We start from the raw sequence: 21,153 nt of genomic DNA, 5'->3' as shown, positions 1-21,153 counted from the left end.
CGAAAAAAAAAAAAAAAATCACTCTGCTCAAATCTGCTCTTGACTAAATAACTTTTTCATGTTTAATATGGATTAATATATAAATATAATCTATATCTATGACTTTATACATCATAGTATTTTGTTCCTGAATAGTAGAAGCTAATGTTAGTTTTAGGCTAGCCAACCTGAAAAAGTTAAAGCACAGTTTGATTCATTTGTATCCTTGCGCTATTGCATTGCTAGTAACTTGTTCATTTATACTGACCGTTTAATTGTCTTTATGTAACATTATTTATTAAATGCAAGGTTACTTGAGTCAGAAACAATGAAAACAATAACTTTTTCTTGAGGTGTTTGAGAGGCGGCTTCATGTGCGGGCGCTTTGGATGTGACTGTGAGCGCCCAGAAAACTAGTTTGGAGCGCGCGAGTACCAAATGGTTTAAAAAGATTAAAAAGACGTGCAAATTATAAACTTTTGTGATGATGCAACACTGACCTGATTAGGCAAGTGACAGTCCTGTCAGCTGAGTGAAAGTCTTGTATGGCAGTGTGCAGCAGCTCTCTTAGTGCAGACAAGATGCGCTGATGTGAGGCAATTTTGAGAGAATGAGAGCGAGAACGAGAAGACGCGGTACAGCTGAACCACACACGCTGTTTTCAAATGATTGACTTAATCTGATATTCTGTGTGAATTTTTTTAACTCATCTAACCTACATTGTATATTAAATAAATGTTTGCGGGAATTTTCCAAACGTGCGAAACCTGCGAAAATGAGTAAAACCAAAATGAGCAATCCCGCACCGAGATTCAGGACGTGATTAAACATATATTCTATTATATAGAGATTTGTAAAATAAATTTCCACGACTTTTCCAAAGCTTTCTGGGTTTTTCATGACCGTACGAACCCTGTAAATGGCTATTTTTATTTTTTTAAATCGCTTTGGTGAAATTTCTGCTACACTTTGTTTGGAGGTAGTGAGACTGTAAGATATTAGGGTATTCTATAGTCTTTGGACGGGAGAGAGCGCTCAAAACTCTTCAGATTAATTTAGTGGAACATTAATATAATATAGAATCATCCTCTGTAAAGAAGTGAGGCGTGAACATGTGATAATTTATCATTATCTTTGTAAATGTGCGCTCTTTTGGGCTAAAGGCTTAATGGAACCGTTTAAAGTAGCCATGTGATAAATTCCAGTTTATGCTGTTTGATTATGGCTTCGAATGTCGTTGTTGGAAGCTGGAAGTTCTTAGCCCCGGCTGGCCCGTATGCGCAGTTGAAATGCGGCTAATAATTTCTGACTGGCACATAACTGAACAAATGTAAACGGGTTAAGGCGGGGCCCCCTACAAGGCGGGGCCCCTGGGCTGCAGCCCAGTCAAGCCCAATGGTAAGTCCGGCCATGCATATTGCACAGCTGTATACATCACTAAGGATGCACCAATGTATCCAATGAGTTGCATGTAAGCCAATGAGTTGCATGTAAGTTGCATAATCCAACGTTTTTCTCTGGGTAAATTGAATACTTGCCAAAACAAAATAAAATCTGTAGCCTAAATATAGCTTGTCAGACGTATGTCGGGAAAAAACAATGTTGTAAATCCCGTGAGTGATTACTAGGGGTGTGCACAAAAAGTCAAACATTCGAATATTCGGTCTGAAATTATTATTCAAATAATAAAAACACTTAGAATTTTACTGTGTGTTGATTTGCTGGCCGTAAATGCAGGGAATCCATGATAAATCCTAAGCAGTTATAACTAAATGCACTGGGTGGCGCTGTGGAGCGTGTTAACAAGTTGATAGTATTTGATCACAGAATGTCGTCATCTGCCTCGCGAAGTTTGGATTTACTTTGATCTAAATGATCTTACTAAATGATCTGACAAAATGTAATTACTTCTGAAAGACGCCATTCCGGACAGCGCGTTGAGTCTGCCGGGGTGAAACTGATTTATCATAATATCACCACCACAATGAGAAATCACATGAAATCCAAACACAGTCGACTGAGGAAAGACTCCGATTGAGCCGAGAAGAGAGCGCATCTGATAGCTAAATGATCTTGAGACATATATAAAGGTTCCTCGAGGGCGAGTGGTTTAACACAAAGTCCTAAGAAACTGTTAGCACGTTATCTTTGTCAGCGCATTCTTATTGTTATCAGACTGAGGAACAGACTTTCACCCGAGCATGTGGATATTATTGTTTCTCTCAGAATACGTGAAACAATGTAAACACAATAAATATAGGCTGACTCGAGTATATGTAGCCTACGTTCTGTACTGTAATTGGCACAGTCTGCTTGATTTTTCCGTTTGCTCTGCTTGATCTTGAATGCTTTTTTTTTTTTTACGTTTTCAACCAAAATAAAACCTTGTGATATAACGTAACGTAGTTGTAGAACATTGTTGTGTAACGGCTAATCATAAGCTTGTTCAGAAATCGTGACAAAAACTTGATAATTAAAAATAACGTCTTTCTCATTAAACCTCATTTAAATAAACGAATATTTGTTTTTTATGAGCCCAAATTTTCGAATGCAACATTTTTGGAAAATGCCCATCCCTAGTGATTACTCAACATTCACATGAGCCATGCGCTGAATAGGAGTATTTCGGAAAAATGTCCCCTGTCTGAGACCAAAAAAGACCAATAAAATAATCACCATTTGCAATGAGTGTTCTGGAGAAATATCAAGATGGGGTAGCATGGCTAAGAGTTTCAACACATCCAATTTAATTTGCCACCTGAAAAGGCATCCTGAACAGCATGCTGCGTTCTGTGCCGCCTAGAAAAATCTGCCGCCTCCCAGTGTTCCAACGCCTTCTGTGGCTCAGGTATTTGAAAGAGTAGCCTAAATAAGTTTACTCAAGACAGCATCAAATCAAAAGGCATTACCCCAAAAATGATGGAGTTTATTGCACTAGACGATCAGTCGTTTTCCATCATGGAAGACGTGGGGTTTTGGAGGCTCGTTGAACACCTTGAGCCATGTTACTCCCTAGCAGGCCATACTTCTCAGACGTGTGCCTACCAGACATGTACAATGTTGTAGCAGCGCATATACATGAGCTCTACTGCCAGGATGCCGAGGTCACACCTCTACTCTTTTTCGAAAGACATCCTGGGATTTTTAATGACCACAGAGAGTCAGGACCTCGGTTTAACGTCTCATCCGAAGGACCTTGAAATTGACCAGGAAGTAAAAAAACACACACACACACACAAAAAGCAAAGCATTTCACTAAAATTGACTCCAAACCTCTTTATTGTATCGATATTGTGCGATCTCAACACTGAAAGACCCAAGATACAAAGATAAGATACTTCGACACGGACAAAAAGCAGGAGACAGCTCAACCTGATCTCCAAGCACAGCTGGATTTTAGTGACTAAAGTGCTGGAAAAGACACGGTGCACCACCCAGAGGACAACCCGATAGCCAAAAAGCCGTGCAAAGAAAATGAACAGGCACCCAGTCTGTTTGAGATGTTCGACGAAGTTCTGGAGGAAAATTTATCACAAAAATGTAGGATTACCCCTACCATGCCACAAATTGATGCATACGTTTGCAGAAATCTCAACTGAAAGAAATGAGAATCAAGAAATATATATAGTATTGTATGCAAATATTTGTGTGCACCGTGCACAAGCACTGACAAGTGAACGATTGTTCAGTGCTGCATCCAATGTCTTGGACAATAAAAGAAACAGACTGCACTGTGAAAAAGCAGAAAAGCTTCTTTTTATAGAGAAGAACTTTGCCTCTGTTTCTAAAGCAGCAACCGTAATACTTGATAACAGCAAATGGACTGAATTAACTGTTCATGAATTTTTAAACTGTTATGCTATAATAGTTTAAATATAATTATGTTGTTAAAAAGGAATGTTTTATTGCAAAAAAAAAAATGAAACCGTTTGAAGTTTGTCATGTCATATTTAATCTTTATGTCAAACAGATCTATGTTCATTTAAAATGATTCAGTGTTCTGGTGTGCACAAGGACTGAATTAACTGTTCTTGAGTTTGTAAGTGAAAACAAGGCAACGTTTTATTGCAAAGATACTTTTTTTTTAAGTTTTCATATTTTTATCCTTGTTAAACAGATCTGATCTATGCTCAATTGAAATTATTTGATGTTCTGGTGTGCACCATGCTCAAGCGCTGACAGAAAACCATTGTTCAGTGCTGGCTCAAACATCTTGGACAAAAAAAAGAAACAGACTGCACTTTAGTGGGCGAAAAGCAGTCAATCTTTTTCTGAAGTTGCAAAATTAATACTGAATATATGTAGCAACAGCACTGTCTTTATTTGTTACGTTTATTAAATAAATATGTTCTATTATATGTCAAATATCAGTTAATGTTGTTAATAAAAGAAATATTGGATAGCAAAAGTCACTTCTGAAGACTGTCATGTTGTCTTATTGTATTTTTCTTTTTTTATCTTAATTTGTGCCTCTCTTAAAATATTGGTCAGTTGACTGTTAAATGGATCCATCCAATCCATGTTCAGTGAAATGAATTTAATGCAGAAATAAACTAGCTAGTACTCTTTAGTATTGTATGCAAGTGACAAATATCGACATCGAAATCGGCAAATAGTTATTTGTTAAAATTGGTATTGGTATTGCCAAAAAAATCCTATCGGTGCATCCCTCCCAGCGCTGGGTTATATTTAACCCAGCATTTTTTAGAGTGTACCACGCTTGCAGTCTTGCCCATTTGAGTGCACATGCATGTGAAAAGAAGTGTTCTGACTGTTATTGCTCTAACATTCCTCTTAAAAATTAATGAAGTGTCTGACATACTTTCCAGCATTCAGAGAGAAGACAAAGGTATTGATGGCTGACCATGCAGTGCAGAAGAACAAGGTAAGATTGATTCTTTTCAGGACTGTCTGTCTATCAATGGCAAAGTCCAACAATTCATACACTGTCATCACACACATCAGACACTGGGGGAAGCAAGTGCTCTTCTATTCTACAGTCTGTTTGCACTGTTTCACTTCTCTCTTATGTTTGAAGGGTGTTGGGGACACCGATGAAAATATTTTTCTTAAGAATAAAAATATGAAAGTCAATGTGTCCAGTGTCACTGGAAGCACTTCAGAGTAACCCAAGACAATCTTGGAACATCTAAATTATACTGATCTCATTTTATCCAGTTTATTTTGTGACAGGATTTTGTGTTTATTGTTGATGAAAATGTAGAAGTACATTTACATCTCCCTGAATTGTTCGGTAGTCTTAAAGACATACATTTATGAAACTAATAACTTTATTAAATCATTCTTTATCACATGTATACAGAAATATGAAAATATTTACTTCCAGAATAGTGTCTGTTGTACAAAGATCTTAAAATTTCAATAAAAAAATTACATTTTAATATACATTTAATGTAAAAAGAATACAAATCAATAAGGATAAAAAGGTATAGCATGCTAGATCAGAGGTAGTTATATTTTACAATAAAATAGCTAGCCTACTTTACAATCTGTTAAAGATCCCGACCAAGCTTTATTACAACCTAATCAAAACACTCATAGTTCTTCTTAATCTTCAGTTTATAGCATGGACATGTTCAATATATTTCATGTTTTGCTCTACCTTAATCCTGTGGACTTGACAAAAAAACAAAAATATGAAGGTCAAACATAGTCTATGCAAGTACCTGAATGCAAATGCTTCTAGTTATGCAAGCTTGAATTTAATGCAGCGTTTAATTCTGAAATGTGTTACATTGCAAATTATTATGAAAACATGTTTTAAATTGGTTTTAGTACGTTTTATTTATTTATTTTTTTTATATGTATTGCATTCTCAGAGTTACTGTCATGTGGAGTATGGTATGGATTAGTATAATGTCTCCTATGGTGCATTTTTGCTTCTGTCATGGTGGAGCAACAGTTTGAAGAAGTCAATTAGTTAAAATTAGTTGTAACATGTTTATAGCCAGCTACCTGAATTAATGGAACAAACACTTGAAGGTGTCACCCCTCAAGGTTTCTTACTGCCACAATGCATGCTTAATATATACATCATGAACTGGCGCTTGCAGAGTGTTGACCAAGCCTTTTGTGTACTTGCAGAGAGTATGTTTCTGGCAATATGTTTTAGCTTATGTTTTTTTTTTTTCGTTTTTCAATACACTAAATATTATTTGACAATATACATCGGTATTTACCTTCCCATACTTTTTTTTGTTATTCACTAGGGGCAAGTAAGCAAGTGATGACTTGCAAATAATTAACGAGACAAATAATTAAATGACTTTGATATATACACACTTGGAAATGAATGCATAAAAGTTTGAGTACATAAGAATCGAGCTTTTTGTAGAGACATTTTTCACATTGAAATATTTAGATGCATAACTCCTTGTACATCAGCAAACATCCCTGTGATATTTCCTAATTAAAGGAATGTCCCATGTTCAAAACAATGAAATGCAATGCTCATGAGATGTGAGACCACTGTTGGTGGATTCATTTCTGGTTATGCATTACCAACAAAATTTCTGTCATTGGATTTGTCTTTGTTTGACACTGTTTTGTAGATGCAGTGTGCATTTACATTTTTAATGCCGGTGCAGTTTTTTTGTCCCATAGACGTCCATTGTATGTACATAATGCATTACTTGTTTAAATAGAGGGTTGAGTCAAAAAATAATGTTTTTTATGTGAAAATCATCAATATTCCATGGATGGAGATTATATTAAACCCAAAACATTCCTTTAAACCTAATTACACAAACAAGTTGCAAAAAATAAATGCAGATTTGTTTTTGAACATTTTAAGATTGTTGCTTAAATTACTTAAGGGCCCACAAGATGTGTCAAAAAAATGTGATTAGGCTTTCTTTTCTTTTCTTTAAGAATGCCATGTAGCAGTTGGGACTGTATGGTTATATATAGTCCCAAATTAAAAGTTCATTGTTCATTAGCTCTGAAGGTTTTAGCGGTCAGTTCATGTGTGGGCTCATGACTTCTTGTGCTCAAAGGGTCCTTAAAAACTTTAGAGTTTAAGAGAAGACTTAAAAATGAGTTGAGAGATGTGGGGAGTGGTAGACTCCAGAGAAGGAGGTTCCATTATGAGTGTCCAGTCCACTGCTCCTAAGGTGCTCCTGCTCTTTGACAGTGAGTCCTGGTGTTGACCTGACCAGATTCTCTGCAACGTTATCCCTTTCTGTTGAGGGTTTCATCTGCATCTGGCATGTGATGAGAGGCACTGAGGGTGGGCAAGAAAACCGGGCAACTGTCTCTGAGTTTGGTGCCGATGAACTCTCATACGCTGCATCTGCTTCAGCGGCAAAGGACACCAAGGCTTGAGTGGAGTCATAGGAGCTTTTCTCTGTGTCAACAGAGATGAAGGAATCCAGGTTGCGGTCATGATGGAGGTGAGCTCTGCTCAAAAGCAGACGTGCATCTTCACGGAAGTGCGGGTTAAAGAGGAGGTAGAGCAAGGGGTTGATGCTTGCAGGAAGAGGCAGAAGCACCAGGACGACTGATTTGACAACCTCCTCGCTCACAGGAAAGAGTCCCAGAAGGGAGGAGAAGGTGAGGAAGGCCACAGGGCAGTAGAGCAGGCAGTTGGTGAAGATAAGCCAGGCCACGTGCTTGATCATGGCGCAATCCCAAATGCTGTCAAAGTCTCCCTTCATCAGGTCCCAGTACAGTTTAATGTAAGTTCCGGTGATCACCAGGAAACACAGGGAGTTCATCATTATCAGCGCGACCATGAATCCCAATGTGGAAGGTTCGCCATCTGGCAGTGGTGATGGCATGCAGAGCGGAGTTACCCCGTACTCCCCGACCCCAATAAGCGGCAAAGCGGCGACTGCCAACGAAAGTGCCAAGCACGCCACTGCTGCGGCTCGCACGCTTCCCAGAGAGGGCGACTTTCCGTAGGCTCGAGCGCACGACACGGATACGCTGCACTGCACTGCAGCCAAGGTCAGGAAGAGTATGGAGCCCTCCGAGGCTAGAACTAAAAGAAAGCCTGTTGCTTGGCATCCTGTACCCATTTCCCATTGAGCGCCGTGCAGGGCGAACTCTCCAAATGTCCTGGCGTCAACCAATGCCAGGGTGCCAGTACACAGGCCTGTAAGCAGGTTGGTGCCACTGATGGTGCCGATGATGAACTTAACAGGGGAGAGATAGCTGGGGGATGCAAAGACTGTCATGAGGAGAAGGCTGTTCCCCATCAGCGAGACCAAAGAGATGAGCCACATGCCAAGCCGTACCACCCAACTGTCAAACAGGTTATCACATGGTTTAAATGGACCTGAAGGGGTGAAATGATAAATTAGAATTTAAGCAGAAAGAACACATCACCTTGGGCCTATTCACACCAAGACTGGATTTTAGTATGGATCAAATGCACAACAAAATAACAAAGTTTTAATTTTTACAAATGAAGCACACTTTTTTGTGAACTTTTTCAGAACATGGCAGAAATGGGGGGATAGTAAATGATTTTGGTGCAAAAATACTTTGCGAATATCTTGTAGATATAGAATATTAAAACAGAGAAAGATAATAGGCCACATTTTCATTGCCTTCAAATATTTTCTTCTCTTGAGTATTTTTTAATACATAAAAATACATTTGACTATTTTAAATGTATTGAAGCACATTTAAAACAAATTTTGTAAATATTTACAATATTACTTTTTTTCCCACTTTAGTGGTCCTATTAAAATGCAAAGAGAAAAGTGACCCATCAAAAAAATCTAACCTGAACAGCTGTTTTATAAGTATTAGGTTATAGCTAAAACCAGCGTTCGTTCTTTGTTATTTATTTATTTATTTTTAATAAGCAGTGTTTCTGGAAACTGCAACACTTGAAGTTTCATCAGAGCGTAATAAAATAACGCTAGAGTGAAGTGTTGGTGGAGAATTGGAGAAGCATGCATAGTTTTGGTGTGAAAACTGGTTGCAAATATGTCTTTCTTTACCATGCTTGCTGTTTAGTTCGTTTGTACTTGATGTGAACAGGCCTTTATAGTCTTGATGGCATATGTATGACTTTGAGCTGGTTGAATTTACCTGGGATGGGGGTACACTGTATGCTGGTTTGCAGTTTGGACTCTTCAATAGCTAACTGGAATTCCTCAAAGTCAAGGTCATCTGCAAGTTGAACACATGAAAAGCCTGAGACACCTTTGGTTTGTGCATGTACAGCAGTATGATGAAACAGTCTTCAGTGTTCTTCAAGATGACATGATGCACTCAGAAGATAAATCACCATGTTATGGACATCTAGTCTGCTGGAACGGATTGATTTATCTAAGGGCTTTAGCACCACTCAACACTGTACACATCTCAGTTGCAACTTTCCATTTCTCCTTCAGTGTGCAATCAATCATCAGGCTTTGATCACATTCTGGTTTTGTTATTTTCCGATACGCCAAATGGTATGTTTTGGACCTTGAATTGTTAATGTTTATCTAATTTCCCATGGAGTGTAATTACGGAGAGCCCCTGTCAAGTCTGAAACCTGATCAGATCGCATCAAGGAATGCATGGAGAAAAGACACATTTTATTTCATCTGTCAAATACCTGTGGTTACTGTAAAGGCCCTGACATGTTTCTACTGTGCTAATTAAAGATGAAGAGACTGGCAGATAGAACCGAGCAGATAAAAATAGACACACACACACACACACACACACACTGTGGAAAACCGCTACAAGTGCTGCTTCATATGATGAACGTGTTTGTGTAGGGCCAATGTTTTCATTTTTTGGCTACAGGGACTCTGATAAAAGGTTTACTGTTTACTGTAGTGACTTGCTACAATTCAGTATTGTAGTTTGGAAACTTGCCCCAATAATTTCAACCTAAACAACTGGTTTCTTCTAGCTGTTTGTATGACCACCTCAGGGAGTCTACCTGTTCTCTTCAGTGCAATAGTATTAACATCAGGGGTCCTCAAACCTCTGGCTAGTTTTGCTGCAACCCTGTTCAAACTGAACAAGCTAATCAAGGTCTTTAGGATTTCAAGAAAGTTGAGGTGAGTTTGGTCAAGGTTGGAGCTAACCTCTGTAGGAAAGTGATGTACTTGGTACTCCATCTGTCCAATGTTTGGACCAGGGGTGTCCAAACTTGGCTCTAGAGGGCCACTGTCCTGCAGAGTTTAGCTCCAACTTGCCTCAGCACACTTGCCTTGAAGTTTCTAATATGCCGAGAAAGACCTTGATTAGTTGGTTCATGTGTGTTTAATTGGGCTTGGAGCTAAAAGCTACAGGACAGTGGCCCTCCTGGAGCAGGACTGGACACCCCTGGTTTAGACCATTGGTCAACTTTTGATAGGTAGGTGTACTCCAAAGAATACCATGTTATTACATTGGTAAGTTAAAGGCAATTGTAATATTTTGCAAATGGTAAAGCAACATTTTTTTCAAAGTTACAAAAAAGTTGCATAATGTTATCCTGATCTGTGAGATGGCCTAGTGAAGTTGCAGGACTTACAGTTGGTGTCGGTGTGAATGGGGAACAGGGACAGAGCTTTCTTCTGGACATCTTCCTCTTCACTGCCCATCTGTTCTTCCCACTGGCTGGCTGCTTTGTAGCCTTTGCAGGCTCCAAAAACACAGCACTGATAGGCATATGGCATCTCAATGACCCTGTTTCAACAACAGTGACACAATGTATAAAACTAAAATAATTTCATATGTTCCACCAATATCTTTATACCACATATTTTATGTTTATATCACTTATTTCTTCTGGTTTGCCAAATGGAGTTTGAGCATTAAAAACAAGTACATATTGCATCAGTTTGAGGAAACTATAAAAGATCCCATTTCAGAGGGGAAAAAAAATCAGAGAAAGAATGATTCATCAATCTGCAAATGATGCATGAAGTAAACTAGCAATACATCTAACCGCAAGGACTTTTTATATGTATTTGGGTCACTGTTGAAACTGTGATTCTCTTTCATTTGCTTTTGCTTAATTGGTTGTTTTTGGGGAATGGTAATACTTGAAACCTCACATTTTTTGAGGTGCTGGTCAAATCACGCAAGTACTTAAGACTGAAGTTTTAGAGTGTCTCCAAAGCCCTGAGCTGCTGATGAATCGAGACTGGATATTTATAACAGCCTCTCTGTTTTGCGAATACTGGGGTATCTTGAAATAATCTTTCTGCCTGTCAGATGATCTTGCATTGAGCCAGATATTCTAGGAAACTTAACAAACAGAAACCGTTTACTTGTACCGATGAACAGAATGTTCCTTGGGCAACAAATGATCTTAAACAGTAAAAAATTATAAACAGTTGAACGTTTCTCTGAAAACAAAGTAAAAACGTCATGTGTTTTTGAGCTATTCAAGGCATTTGTGCTGTGGGAATTAATAACCACAAACACTTGTGAATTTTCTTTGATGGTTTAACATGAAAGTGTTTTAAGTCTAGCTAATCTGTTGTTATGAGATATCATGTGCCTATGAGGATGGCGGAGTTGATTGACTTTGTGGGGTTATTGGCTACCACAAATGTACCTTATGTTGGGGAAGTCCTCTTCTCTGAAGGAACGCGAGAGTGCCATGTTTCCTTTCAGTTTAAGATGAGTAAGGCTTGTTAGCCCAGTGAGCGGGAGACTGCTCAATCGGTTCCCAGTGAGATCTCTGGATTGAGATAGGAGATACATACGGATCATCATGTGTAAATAAAAAAAAAAAATCACCTGCAGATGAAGCTACTCTTGAAGTACCTACTTAAAATGTCCCATATTGTACCATCACATAATTTTGTTTAAACATTTGCCAATATTGTGCTTTGGGGATCTTCTGTTGGAAATGAAGAGGTTCTAGCATCTATTAAAGTGAAATTAGTTACCCCATCAGACATGCTGTGGTTAAAAAGGCAACCATCACAATGAAGTTAACCATTACATTTTTGTAGTTACTTGTAATCAGCTGGCGTGCCAGTGATTTTAGTGGATGTATGAAGTCAGTTCTCATCAAGTTCACAGAGGTGTTCTACCAGAAGAACCACATGTGCAGTTCATCACATTGACTATAAATGTTATACACCGACATCTGGCAATATATCCAATATATTTCCATTTTTAAATCTAAAATAAATGCAACTTGATTTAATATTTTGCTAATATTTTGGAATTCAAATATTTTTAGGTCCAAAAACCTTTTGTGGCCACTGTACAATTATTATTAATATTATTATATTTTTAAATATCAGTATTTTTCAATGAAGAGGCCTTTAAATAATTTGAATGGAGTGTAAATCCAACGGCACTTGTTGATTGGAGAAAGTTTTATTTAAACCGACATGTTTTGGCACACAGGCCTTGAACTGTTAGCCCTGATGAAAACTAGAACGTGTCAGTTTAAATACAACTCTACATGATCCAGGTTCAATACATGTTAAGCTCTATTGACAGCATCTGTGGCATGCTGTTTAATTCTGGAGAAAATTATTGTTGCTTGTTTTTTTACAACTGAGGGACGAGTCAAAATTATTTTCTGTGGTAATCAACAGCATGCCATTGACGCTGTGATGGAGCTGTACTTGTATCGAGCCCAGAACAGTCAACAAATATTGCTGGTTTTGACTTCTCTACCAGTGATTTGCCTTTTCCATGCACATTGTTTGCTAGTGAATTTGCACAAGGAAAACTAGAGGTCTGTAACTGTTGCAGTATGATGCTCTACTCATTCACCGCTGCACACATTTATCAGCCACACTCTGTCACTCTTTATCAGTCTTCCTCATTCATTCATCACATTCTTCACCTAATGCTGCTTGCATTTAATCGCCTGTGACTGACAATTCACATCTTCACCACTGTGCAGAGCTTTTAACCGTGATTACAACCGCAGTCTTTTCACTTTGAGCCAACCAAAGCATTGCACAGATGACAGAAACTCCCTCCAAAATGTGCATCATGGAATCTCTGTGTTTGTGCAAATGGGATGGTTGAGCCAAGTCAGTTAAATAACAGTTTTTGTACAATTATACAGACATCTAGACTCTTGAGGTGTGTGATCTTTATCTTCATGCACTGGCACTGATTTGCATTCATTATACTCACAGTTTAATGAGTGACTGAAGAGAGGAAAATGCATCAGGGTGGATGGTGTTGATCCTGTTCCAGCTTAGATCCCTGTAATGAGATTTATTTTATTTTTATTTTTTTCCTAAGTCTTGACAGCCAATATGAAAGTTTTTATTATTCTCAAGATTTGACATCTGAAAGCAGTCTTGCTCTCAAACTCATATAACAATAATCATTATTTAAAATGTGATTTTCTGGCTTTTGGTTGCGCAAGATGTTTATGGTTAATTTGTGTCTTGGCCTCTAGGGGGAGGTATTGGTGAGCCAATACTTAAAAAAAATAAAAAAAATAAATAAATAAATAATATATATATATTATAATACATATAGATGTATTACATTAGAAAAATGCCAAATAGAGGCTTTTTCAGTGTAATGTTTACGGCCAGCAGCAGATGAGCATGTGTACAGTACTCACAGTGAGCGCAGAGAGCTGAGCTGTTGGAATGTGTTCATCTCAATCTGTTTGATCAGATTATGCTGCAGGCCTCTGCCGAGTCAAAACAAAAAAAAAACTGGTATTACTGCATCACACACACTCACACTATGGCAGACATCATACATGGCAACCATGAACATACTTGAAATCTTCCCAAATATGGACACTGATGGATTGCTACAGTAATGACTGTCATTTGTCAAGTACTATGTGGGTTATTTAGGGCTCTTAGAGTTATCATAGATATGTTAGCGATATTACTCTATTCCTGTTTCAGTAGAGAGAGAAGCCTGAACTCACATCTCTTGAAGAGAGGCACAGTGGTAGAAACTCGGCAGCTCTTCGATGGCATTGTGCGACAGCTCCCTGAAAACAAACACATATAGATTAGGACTGTCTGTAAATGCAAGATTCATGAAGAGTGCTGGCAGTAAAGACTGCGTAAAACATTCGCAACAAGATAAGACCTCTTTATCTTAAAAAGCATGAATAAATATGGAAATATGCAAAGGGTATAATTCATTTTGTTGTAAGGGTACGTTTACATGACAACAATGTACTAAAAATGTTTTTCCTTTGCATTTAAAAAAAAAAAGTTTTGCATACAGATAACAATGTTATCAAAACAATCCCCATTCACACCGTGAAAACAGCTAAAAACACTGTATTATTCATGCCAGGCCAGTAGGTGGCGATGCTACTTTGTAAAGTTAACACTGCATGCTTGCGCACTGTACATACCTATAGATTGACCCCTAATATGCATGTGCATGACATCACCGTTTTCACAAATTCGTGTTTTCGTAGTTTACGCAGAGATGATAACGGTATAGTTTTCAAAAGTTTGCATTTTCAGGCCCTTAATGATAAAATGAATGCCAGAGTTCCGTCTTTAGTTGAAAATGGTGTTGTGTAAACATCCCCTTAGAATACTTCCTCGTCTATGCCAGTTTAAAGTGTAAACATTTTTCACGTAACGATCATTACACAGATAAATTATAGACTTACACAGTGAGCCTCAATGATAATGCTAAGCATTACCCATTAAGTCCCATTGAGGCAAGTCAGTCCTCATAGAGTCTATTTGAATGTAAAATGACCAAACTGTTTGTAAAGATGAAGTTTCAATAACATGTTAAAAATCTGACAATGGTATGATTTAGCATCTTTAGCTCAAATTAGCATGATCTCAAATGAGGGTTACAATTCTCCCATTTTTCTACACATGTACTATCTCTCCCTTATACTGTTTTTGAAATGAACAAACGGATGTATACATTTCTTAATGTTATTTATAATTACATTATAATTTGCCCTCCTAATTGCAAGTGTTTTTTAGTCTTTATTTTTACCTAATTAGTGTATTAAAGTGTTTATGCAAGAAGAAACCTTGGAGAGAGAATAAGCGAATATATAGAAAAAGAATGGCATGTTAAGCAGCTACTTTCCCCAGAGGTCTAATTCTTCATTTAACAGTTACGTAAAGTTTCACTCGTCCTGCAGGGGCTTCTCTAACTAAACTTGTCCACCTGAAATTGGTTTCTCTTACCCATCTTAAACAGAGTGCATAAAGGCAAAGCAAAAGGTAAAATTTGCTTGATCTAAAAATTAATCAAGCGACTTTTTAAATTGTTTGCACAAGCATGGCACAACTGATAAAAAAAATGATCGCATTGCTCTCTTAGTAAAGTTGGCTAAATATCCACCTGCTGATGTTTCGAAGTTCATGTTAAAAGCGGAGCTCCTTGAAAGTTAGGCTACATCATATCCCTCAGGGTGAATTTGAACTCCCTTTGCCAGCTCGGATCTTTAGGAATCGTTTAGAGATGAGCTTCCAAATGTGTTTGTGTGTCGCAGGTGCGTATTTGTGTTTGGAAACTCACAGCACTCTTAATTTAGGCAGCAGGTGGCAGAGATCAAATGGCAGGCCGGTCAGTCCAGCTCGGGTCAGCGTACTGAGAGAAAATCAAAGAGGAGAGTTTACACTGAATGAGTGCGTGCCAAACAGGAGAGAGAAACAGTGAATGAAAAGCGGGTAATTAAATGAATGTGCATGCACTGCAATAAATGACTTTAAAACATGAAGAAACTGAGATGTATCCCTAAAACAAGGTTTGCTAATGTAAATACAACATTAAAGATTCTCAAAATACATTACATTTTTTAATGGAACTAAGACAAATCTCATTAAAATTGTGTCAAAAAGTGTATTTTCAGTGCATTTCAGACCTGTAGGTAAATACAAGGCGTAGTGTAGTTATTTCTCTCGGTTTTTTTCATAAAAAAATGTAAATATACTTCCATCTATCCAAGCTCTATAGACAAAGATGCAATGATTTCCCTGAAAATGATGTTAACAAAATTTTGCTTAGTTTGAGCATCCCACCCAGCCCGTAGACAGCCCTTAACAGTGGCGTGAGAATAGGGTGCGACCAAAACCCTTCTCCCTTAACTCTAATGAACGGTTTAATTCTCTGTGCTTTTAGTATCAGTAATTATATACCAGGCTTCATATTAACTGATCATTCACCAGTAAACATAAGTGCTCGGTTCAGTATACCTGTGCATCTTTTTTTAACCTTGTACAAGACCCGCTGACATGGTGAGAGTTCAGTAAAAGCATCTCTATTTTGTCAACGGTTATTCCTTTGTCCTCAACGGTGGGAAGAACTTCGGGAAGTCTCTTAAGTGAAACTGATCCTGCGTGAAATGGGGACATTTGATCTCAGACTCACAGAACTTGCAGGCTGGTGGTTCCTTTCAAATCTGGAAACTCTCGGATCTCAGTGGCCCCGTTCAAAGAGCTAAAACGAGATTAGATAACTCATTAGTGAGGCTTGTTCTGCTAATGAAGATGCCGTCCAGCAAAACCACAGGGATGTCTACTGTTACCGTACACACTTAGCGCTCTATCATCTAGAGGCAATATTATTCCACTTGATTCCATCATTTTGATTACACTCGCAACACTACCCAAAATCAACAACGGAAGACGGTAGACTTCATATCAAAGTAATGAAGGATGAACAGACCCTCTGCATTCTTATGCACTCTCTGTGTAATTGGAGAGAGATAAATGACATTTTATTAGTTTTGTGAAATGCTAAATCTCATATTCTGGCATTTATGAGGTTATAATTGAATCGTGCTGTTTTTTTGGAGACAAATTACTAGTTCAATGTTTACTTATGAGAGACGTGGCTTATGAGAGAGGCAAGCGAGATTACAGTATTCATCAAATTGAAAGCGATGATGAAATGGAAATTATACATATTTGCCAACTGGTACTTTAGAGGTGCCTTATCGGAAGCCAAACTGCTCTGTTTAATCATGTGTGTGTTATCATTTCACACATAGACTTTTGTACTTACAGCGTGTGTAACTTTGGCAAGAATTGAAATGCTGATCTGCCAACAAACTGAATGGGATTCTCGTAGAAATGACTGAACAGAGAAGAAAAAGACATCTTTTGTTAGAAAATACAAAACGAGTGCCTGTTCCGTTTTGACAAGGATATATTTACATTCTTTAAGCAAAGAATGTCTTTAAGCATTAATACATTTCACAGTGCCATATCCAAATGAAATCTAAGTTAATAAAACTTAATATATGCTGAGATTTAACTGTTGACAGTGTTACAATTCATTTAGCCATAATGAGTTAGGTTATGGTTATTTTCAAATATTATTATTATTATTATTTTAAGAATTTAATGTTGACGGTTTTACTAACGAATCCACTTTTAAAAAATCTGTTGTTTACTGTTGTTACATCAGTTGCAAAATCTTGATAACAGAGTTTACCAAAAAACAAGTGGTAACAGGGTCAACAGGGTGACCTGGGAACACATTTTTTGAAAGATTGTTTTAGCAAGTATTTTAAACATATTGTCAATTAAAATGTAAACGGAGAGAATTTAATGTCCAGGGGGTTTTTTTCTAACGGGGTTGAGTGTGATAGAGTTCACTTGCTAAAAGGCTGTTATTTAAATTTTTAGCAAGTATTTTAAACACATTGTCAAATGAAATCTAAACTTGTTACCATCATAGCTATTTTTTTTTATATTCAACATATAAAATGATAAATATATACAACTACACCTTGTACATTTGTGTTGTCCTTTTTTGTTCAGTAAGAATGTACATATTTGCTAATAGAGGGAGGAGAAACATATATATATATAAAATATATATCATATATAACAAAACTGCATTTTGTTAATGCATTATTTACACATACCATTTATACACATTTAAACATGTTAAAGATGGACACAAAAGGCACCCGTTTGTAAAATGACCCAAATATTTGTCACATATTTCCTGGTCCGTTGGCTGACATAAACATACTTTTATAACATGTCTGTCTATCAAAGGGTGAGGCATGTTTAGTCAACAGAAAAACTCTTTACTGTCATTGCTGAGACAAGATACTCACATGGTCTGCAGAAGTGGGTTCCCCACAAACGCTCTCTCGGGAATGGCCTTAATGTTGTTGTTATGGAAACCCCTGTAAGAGGCATGGAGAGTGAGAATATGGCCATCTGCACATTTGAACACAATCCACTATGGGATGAGGAAATCCAGCGATCAAGACCAGCTTTGCAGAGTGCTTTTGCTAACTGCATCTGTTCCGTATAGGCTATAAATTGTAGCGCTGACGTGCTATTAGGGGCAGCCGCGCATTCAACTACTGAAACAGCTTATAATTCATCATCATCTGCCGTCACTATGAATATAACATGCTAAAGTTAATTTATGGCACACATGTTGCCAGCAAATTGTAATCCGAAAATTCTAAACAGTCTAAAATAATTACGCGTGTAAAATAAACAAGGTTATAAGGTCCTTTTTGGGTGCTGAAAATGAATTCATCTCCTTGAACAATCGAGTCCAGTTGCATTTTATCTCAGGCAAAGCTCAAACTCCCATAAGCACACGTGTGAGCCATTTGTTTGCGTCAATTCACATTTGCCCATGTAAACATCCTTAGTATCTTACAGAAACACCTGTCAAGAGGCAGTCCCGCAGGCAAAAACACTTTAGGATACTTGAGAAGGAAGGACTTAAGCACTCATCTCCAAGCATCTGCTTTTTTCAGGAGACTTGTGCTTGAGAACCACATTCTAGGGACTAAGCGGGATTTACAAGGAGCACGAGGCCAGGCCAAGCGCTCCACTTTAAAGGAAGCACACTGACATGTATGCTGGGTAAGTTAGTCTCGGTTACTTACAGTTCCTGAAGCTTGGTGAGTGTGCGAATGGCCACGGGGAACTCCTGAAGGTCATTGAAGTTCAATTCCCTAGAGAAATGAGACCAACCATAAGAGCAGGAGAACATTGAGAAACACAAGCTAAGAGAAAAGGATTTACATAATGTTTATGACTTAATAAGCATAGCTATGTCTATTTTTTAAGTTGCGTCTTGCATAAGACCACCTTTCGAACAACAATTAGCTGTCTCGTCACATATTAGCCCAACTGTTTTGACGTTTTTATTTGATCTTTCATCCTATGTGTCTGTAATATAAGCAAACACTTAAGAACTGTGGTTCCAATCAGTCAAAATCCCTCTCAGTGACCTTGTGGGTTTTCCGTGTTGGTCGTTCCTTGGAGACCAAGACAGCTGTTCTAAACTAATCTGACATGACGTGACCTCTCCTCTGCATAGATTATTTTTGTTGTATGCATTTCATTAGCCTTCTAGGAAACCTGCGTCCAAAAACCGTGCTTGAACCAAAACACGGGCGGTTGCTAAGGGCGAGCGGCCTTTACACGCAGGTGCAAGAACAATGTGTTTATGGCCATAGTTTGCATGATGTTTTCCTTGGATCTCAACGTTCCTTTTCATCTCCAATTCTTTTGGAGTTTTTCAGAGAATAATTATTGGGAAAATCCTATAATTGAACAGATTTTTTTTTTCCACAAACCCTCCTTTTTGCCCAATAAAGGCGACTGGATGGGATTAATAGGTGCCTTTAGCCCTGTATTCCCTCGTGAAGGCCCAGGTCTTAGTCATATCGTCCGCTCCCCGCAGTTACAAAACCCAGCGCTGAATGTATCTCTTCATATCCATAATTACATGTCTTAGCCCTTTGTGTTAAGTGTACGCTTTCAAAACAGTTCAAATGTTTATATATTTTAGTTTTTATTATTTTTTTAAGGGGAAAAACGTTTCTGGCAGATGGCCAGCGCGTTTGAAGTGAGTTTGGTGAATAGGGGTGGACCCGCGTTGGCTGCCATCCAGAATGGGCGAAGCACTTGCTTAATACCAGTGTGTGTGTGTGTGGGTGTACGTGTGTGTGTCTATATGTGCGTGAGTGTGTCTGTGTTGCACAAGAGTGTTAAAGCGAACTGAACTTGGCCTATAAGTTTGAGGTGAAAATAAAAACTATTTAAGGATATTGTTGATGTATGACAAATTCGCTTAAAGCTAAAGTAATTTCTGCACCATTAGCGTCACCAACGAAACTGCAAAAATAATGCATTTTCAAACATAGTCCAACACAAAGATAGCCCCGCCTCAAACTCGTGCCATTGGTTGAACCGGTGTTGGCGGGCTGCTTGGAATGTTCAAAAAAACAGCATCAACCTATGAATGGCTTACTTGTACACTATTGAAAAATTAAGGTCCCAAGAGGGGGATTTCACACCAATGCCATAGAAAAAAAAATGTGTTCACCGATGAACCTTTCAGTGAACAGTTCTTAAACGAACCATTGTTTCACAATGTGAAAAACACTTAATAATTCAAAGAACCTATTTCCACTATGAAGAACCTCTTTCCATGGAAGGTGAATGTTTTTCATGGAGCCATTGATGCCAATAAAGAACCTTTATTTTTAAAAGCAGTACTTTTAAACAATATGAGCCATTTAGATTATATGAATGTGAATGAACATCGTTTTATCCGTTAGTTCGCTCACTTCTAATGAGTCATGCAAGTGTTTAAGCAATTTTCATCAAACGCTGCATGAAAATCCACTCGCACTTGCAACCTATAAAATGGGCTGCATATGGAGAGACTGGAAACACGCTGCTGTGGGCGAGCCGTGCCGTGTGGTTCTGCCATGTCTACATCCTGGTTTTGTTTAGAACATCCGTCAGTCTTGTTTGGAGACTTTACTTTGATATGGCAGAGAAGAGGAATGCCTTTCATTTCCTAGGAAGACCTCATTGTTTAGAACGAGAGCTGTCAGTTACCTTGATTTACAATTCGTCAAACCACGCAGAAGTTTGTTTGAAAGCTAAATCATCAGGCATCATAACAAAACAACTCTGTGGTGGCCACTTTGTCTGATGGTTGTGAATGCGTTTTCATAGATAATTACAGTGATGGGGATTATAGTAGCATCAATAAAAAGATGTGCATTGCCCCACAAAAAGATGTCTGAGACCTTCTGAAGGAGGCAAATATGTTTCCCTCTGTTGTTTCAGGAAGCTCAGCACTTCCCAAACACACATGTGCATCTGAACTGAGACGGCTGGCATGATTTCTTCCAGTCTGTCATGTTACATTTAAGAATATTTGCCTCAGGAATATTAGTTTCTTGCTTAGCCATCATTATAACGGTCATTAAAATGTCATTCAATATGCAACATGACTACTTATTACAGTTTCTGAGAGCTTTTTTTTTTT

General features: G+C 38.0%; 1 protein-coding gene across 1 annotated transcript in view; it reads right to left on the bottom strand.

Annotated features, from left to right (window-relative positions):
• Nucleotides 1-6,124: 6,124 nt before the first annotated feature.
• Nucleotides 6,125-21,153, bottom strand: part of LOC107707372 (leucine-rich repeat-containing G-protein coupled receptor 6-like) — a 94,485-nt gene continuing 79,456 nt past the window's right edge. Inside the window, exons 7-18 of the mRNA XM_016511359.1 lie at nt 18,749-18,817; nt 17,954-18,025; nt 16,888-16,959; nt 16,252-16,320; nt 15,400-15,471; nt 13,817-13,882; nt 13,496-13,567; nt 13,054-13,125; nt 11,501-11,626; nt 10,469-10,623; nt 9,043-9,123; nt 6,125-8,278 (exon numbers count right to left, since the gene is read on the bottom strand). Coding sequence (XP_016366845.1) covers nt 7,029-8,278; nt 9,043-9,123; nt 10,469-10,623; nt 11,501-11,626; nt 13,054-13,125; nt 13,496-13,567; nt 13,817-13,882; nt 15,400-15,471; nt 16,252-16,320; nt 16,888-16,959; nt 17,954-18,025; nt 18,749-18,817 — 2,176 coding nt within the window. The 3' untranslated portion in view covers nt 6,125-7,028. The remainder of the gene's footprint in view (nt 8,279-9,042; nt 9,124-10,468; nt 10,624-11,500; nt 11,627-13,053; nt 13,126-13,495; nt 13,568-13,816; nt 13,883-15,399; nt 15,472-16,251; nt 16,321-16,887; nt 16,960-17,953; nt 18,026-18,748; nt 18,818-21,153) is intronic.

Source organism: Sinocyclocheilus rhinocerous, unplaced genomic scaffold, assembly GCF_001515625.1.
Source record: "Sinocyclocheilus rhinocerous isolate Xijiao unplaced genomic scaffold, SAMN03320098_v1.1 scaffold625, whole genome shotgun sequence".
NCBI lineage: Eukaryota > Metazoa > Chordata > Actinopteri > Cypriniformes > Cyprinidae > Sinocyclocheilus > Sinocyclocheilus rhinocerous.
This window is presented reverse-complemented; position numbering and strand designations above follow the sequence as displayed.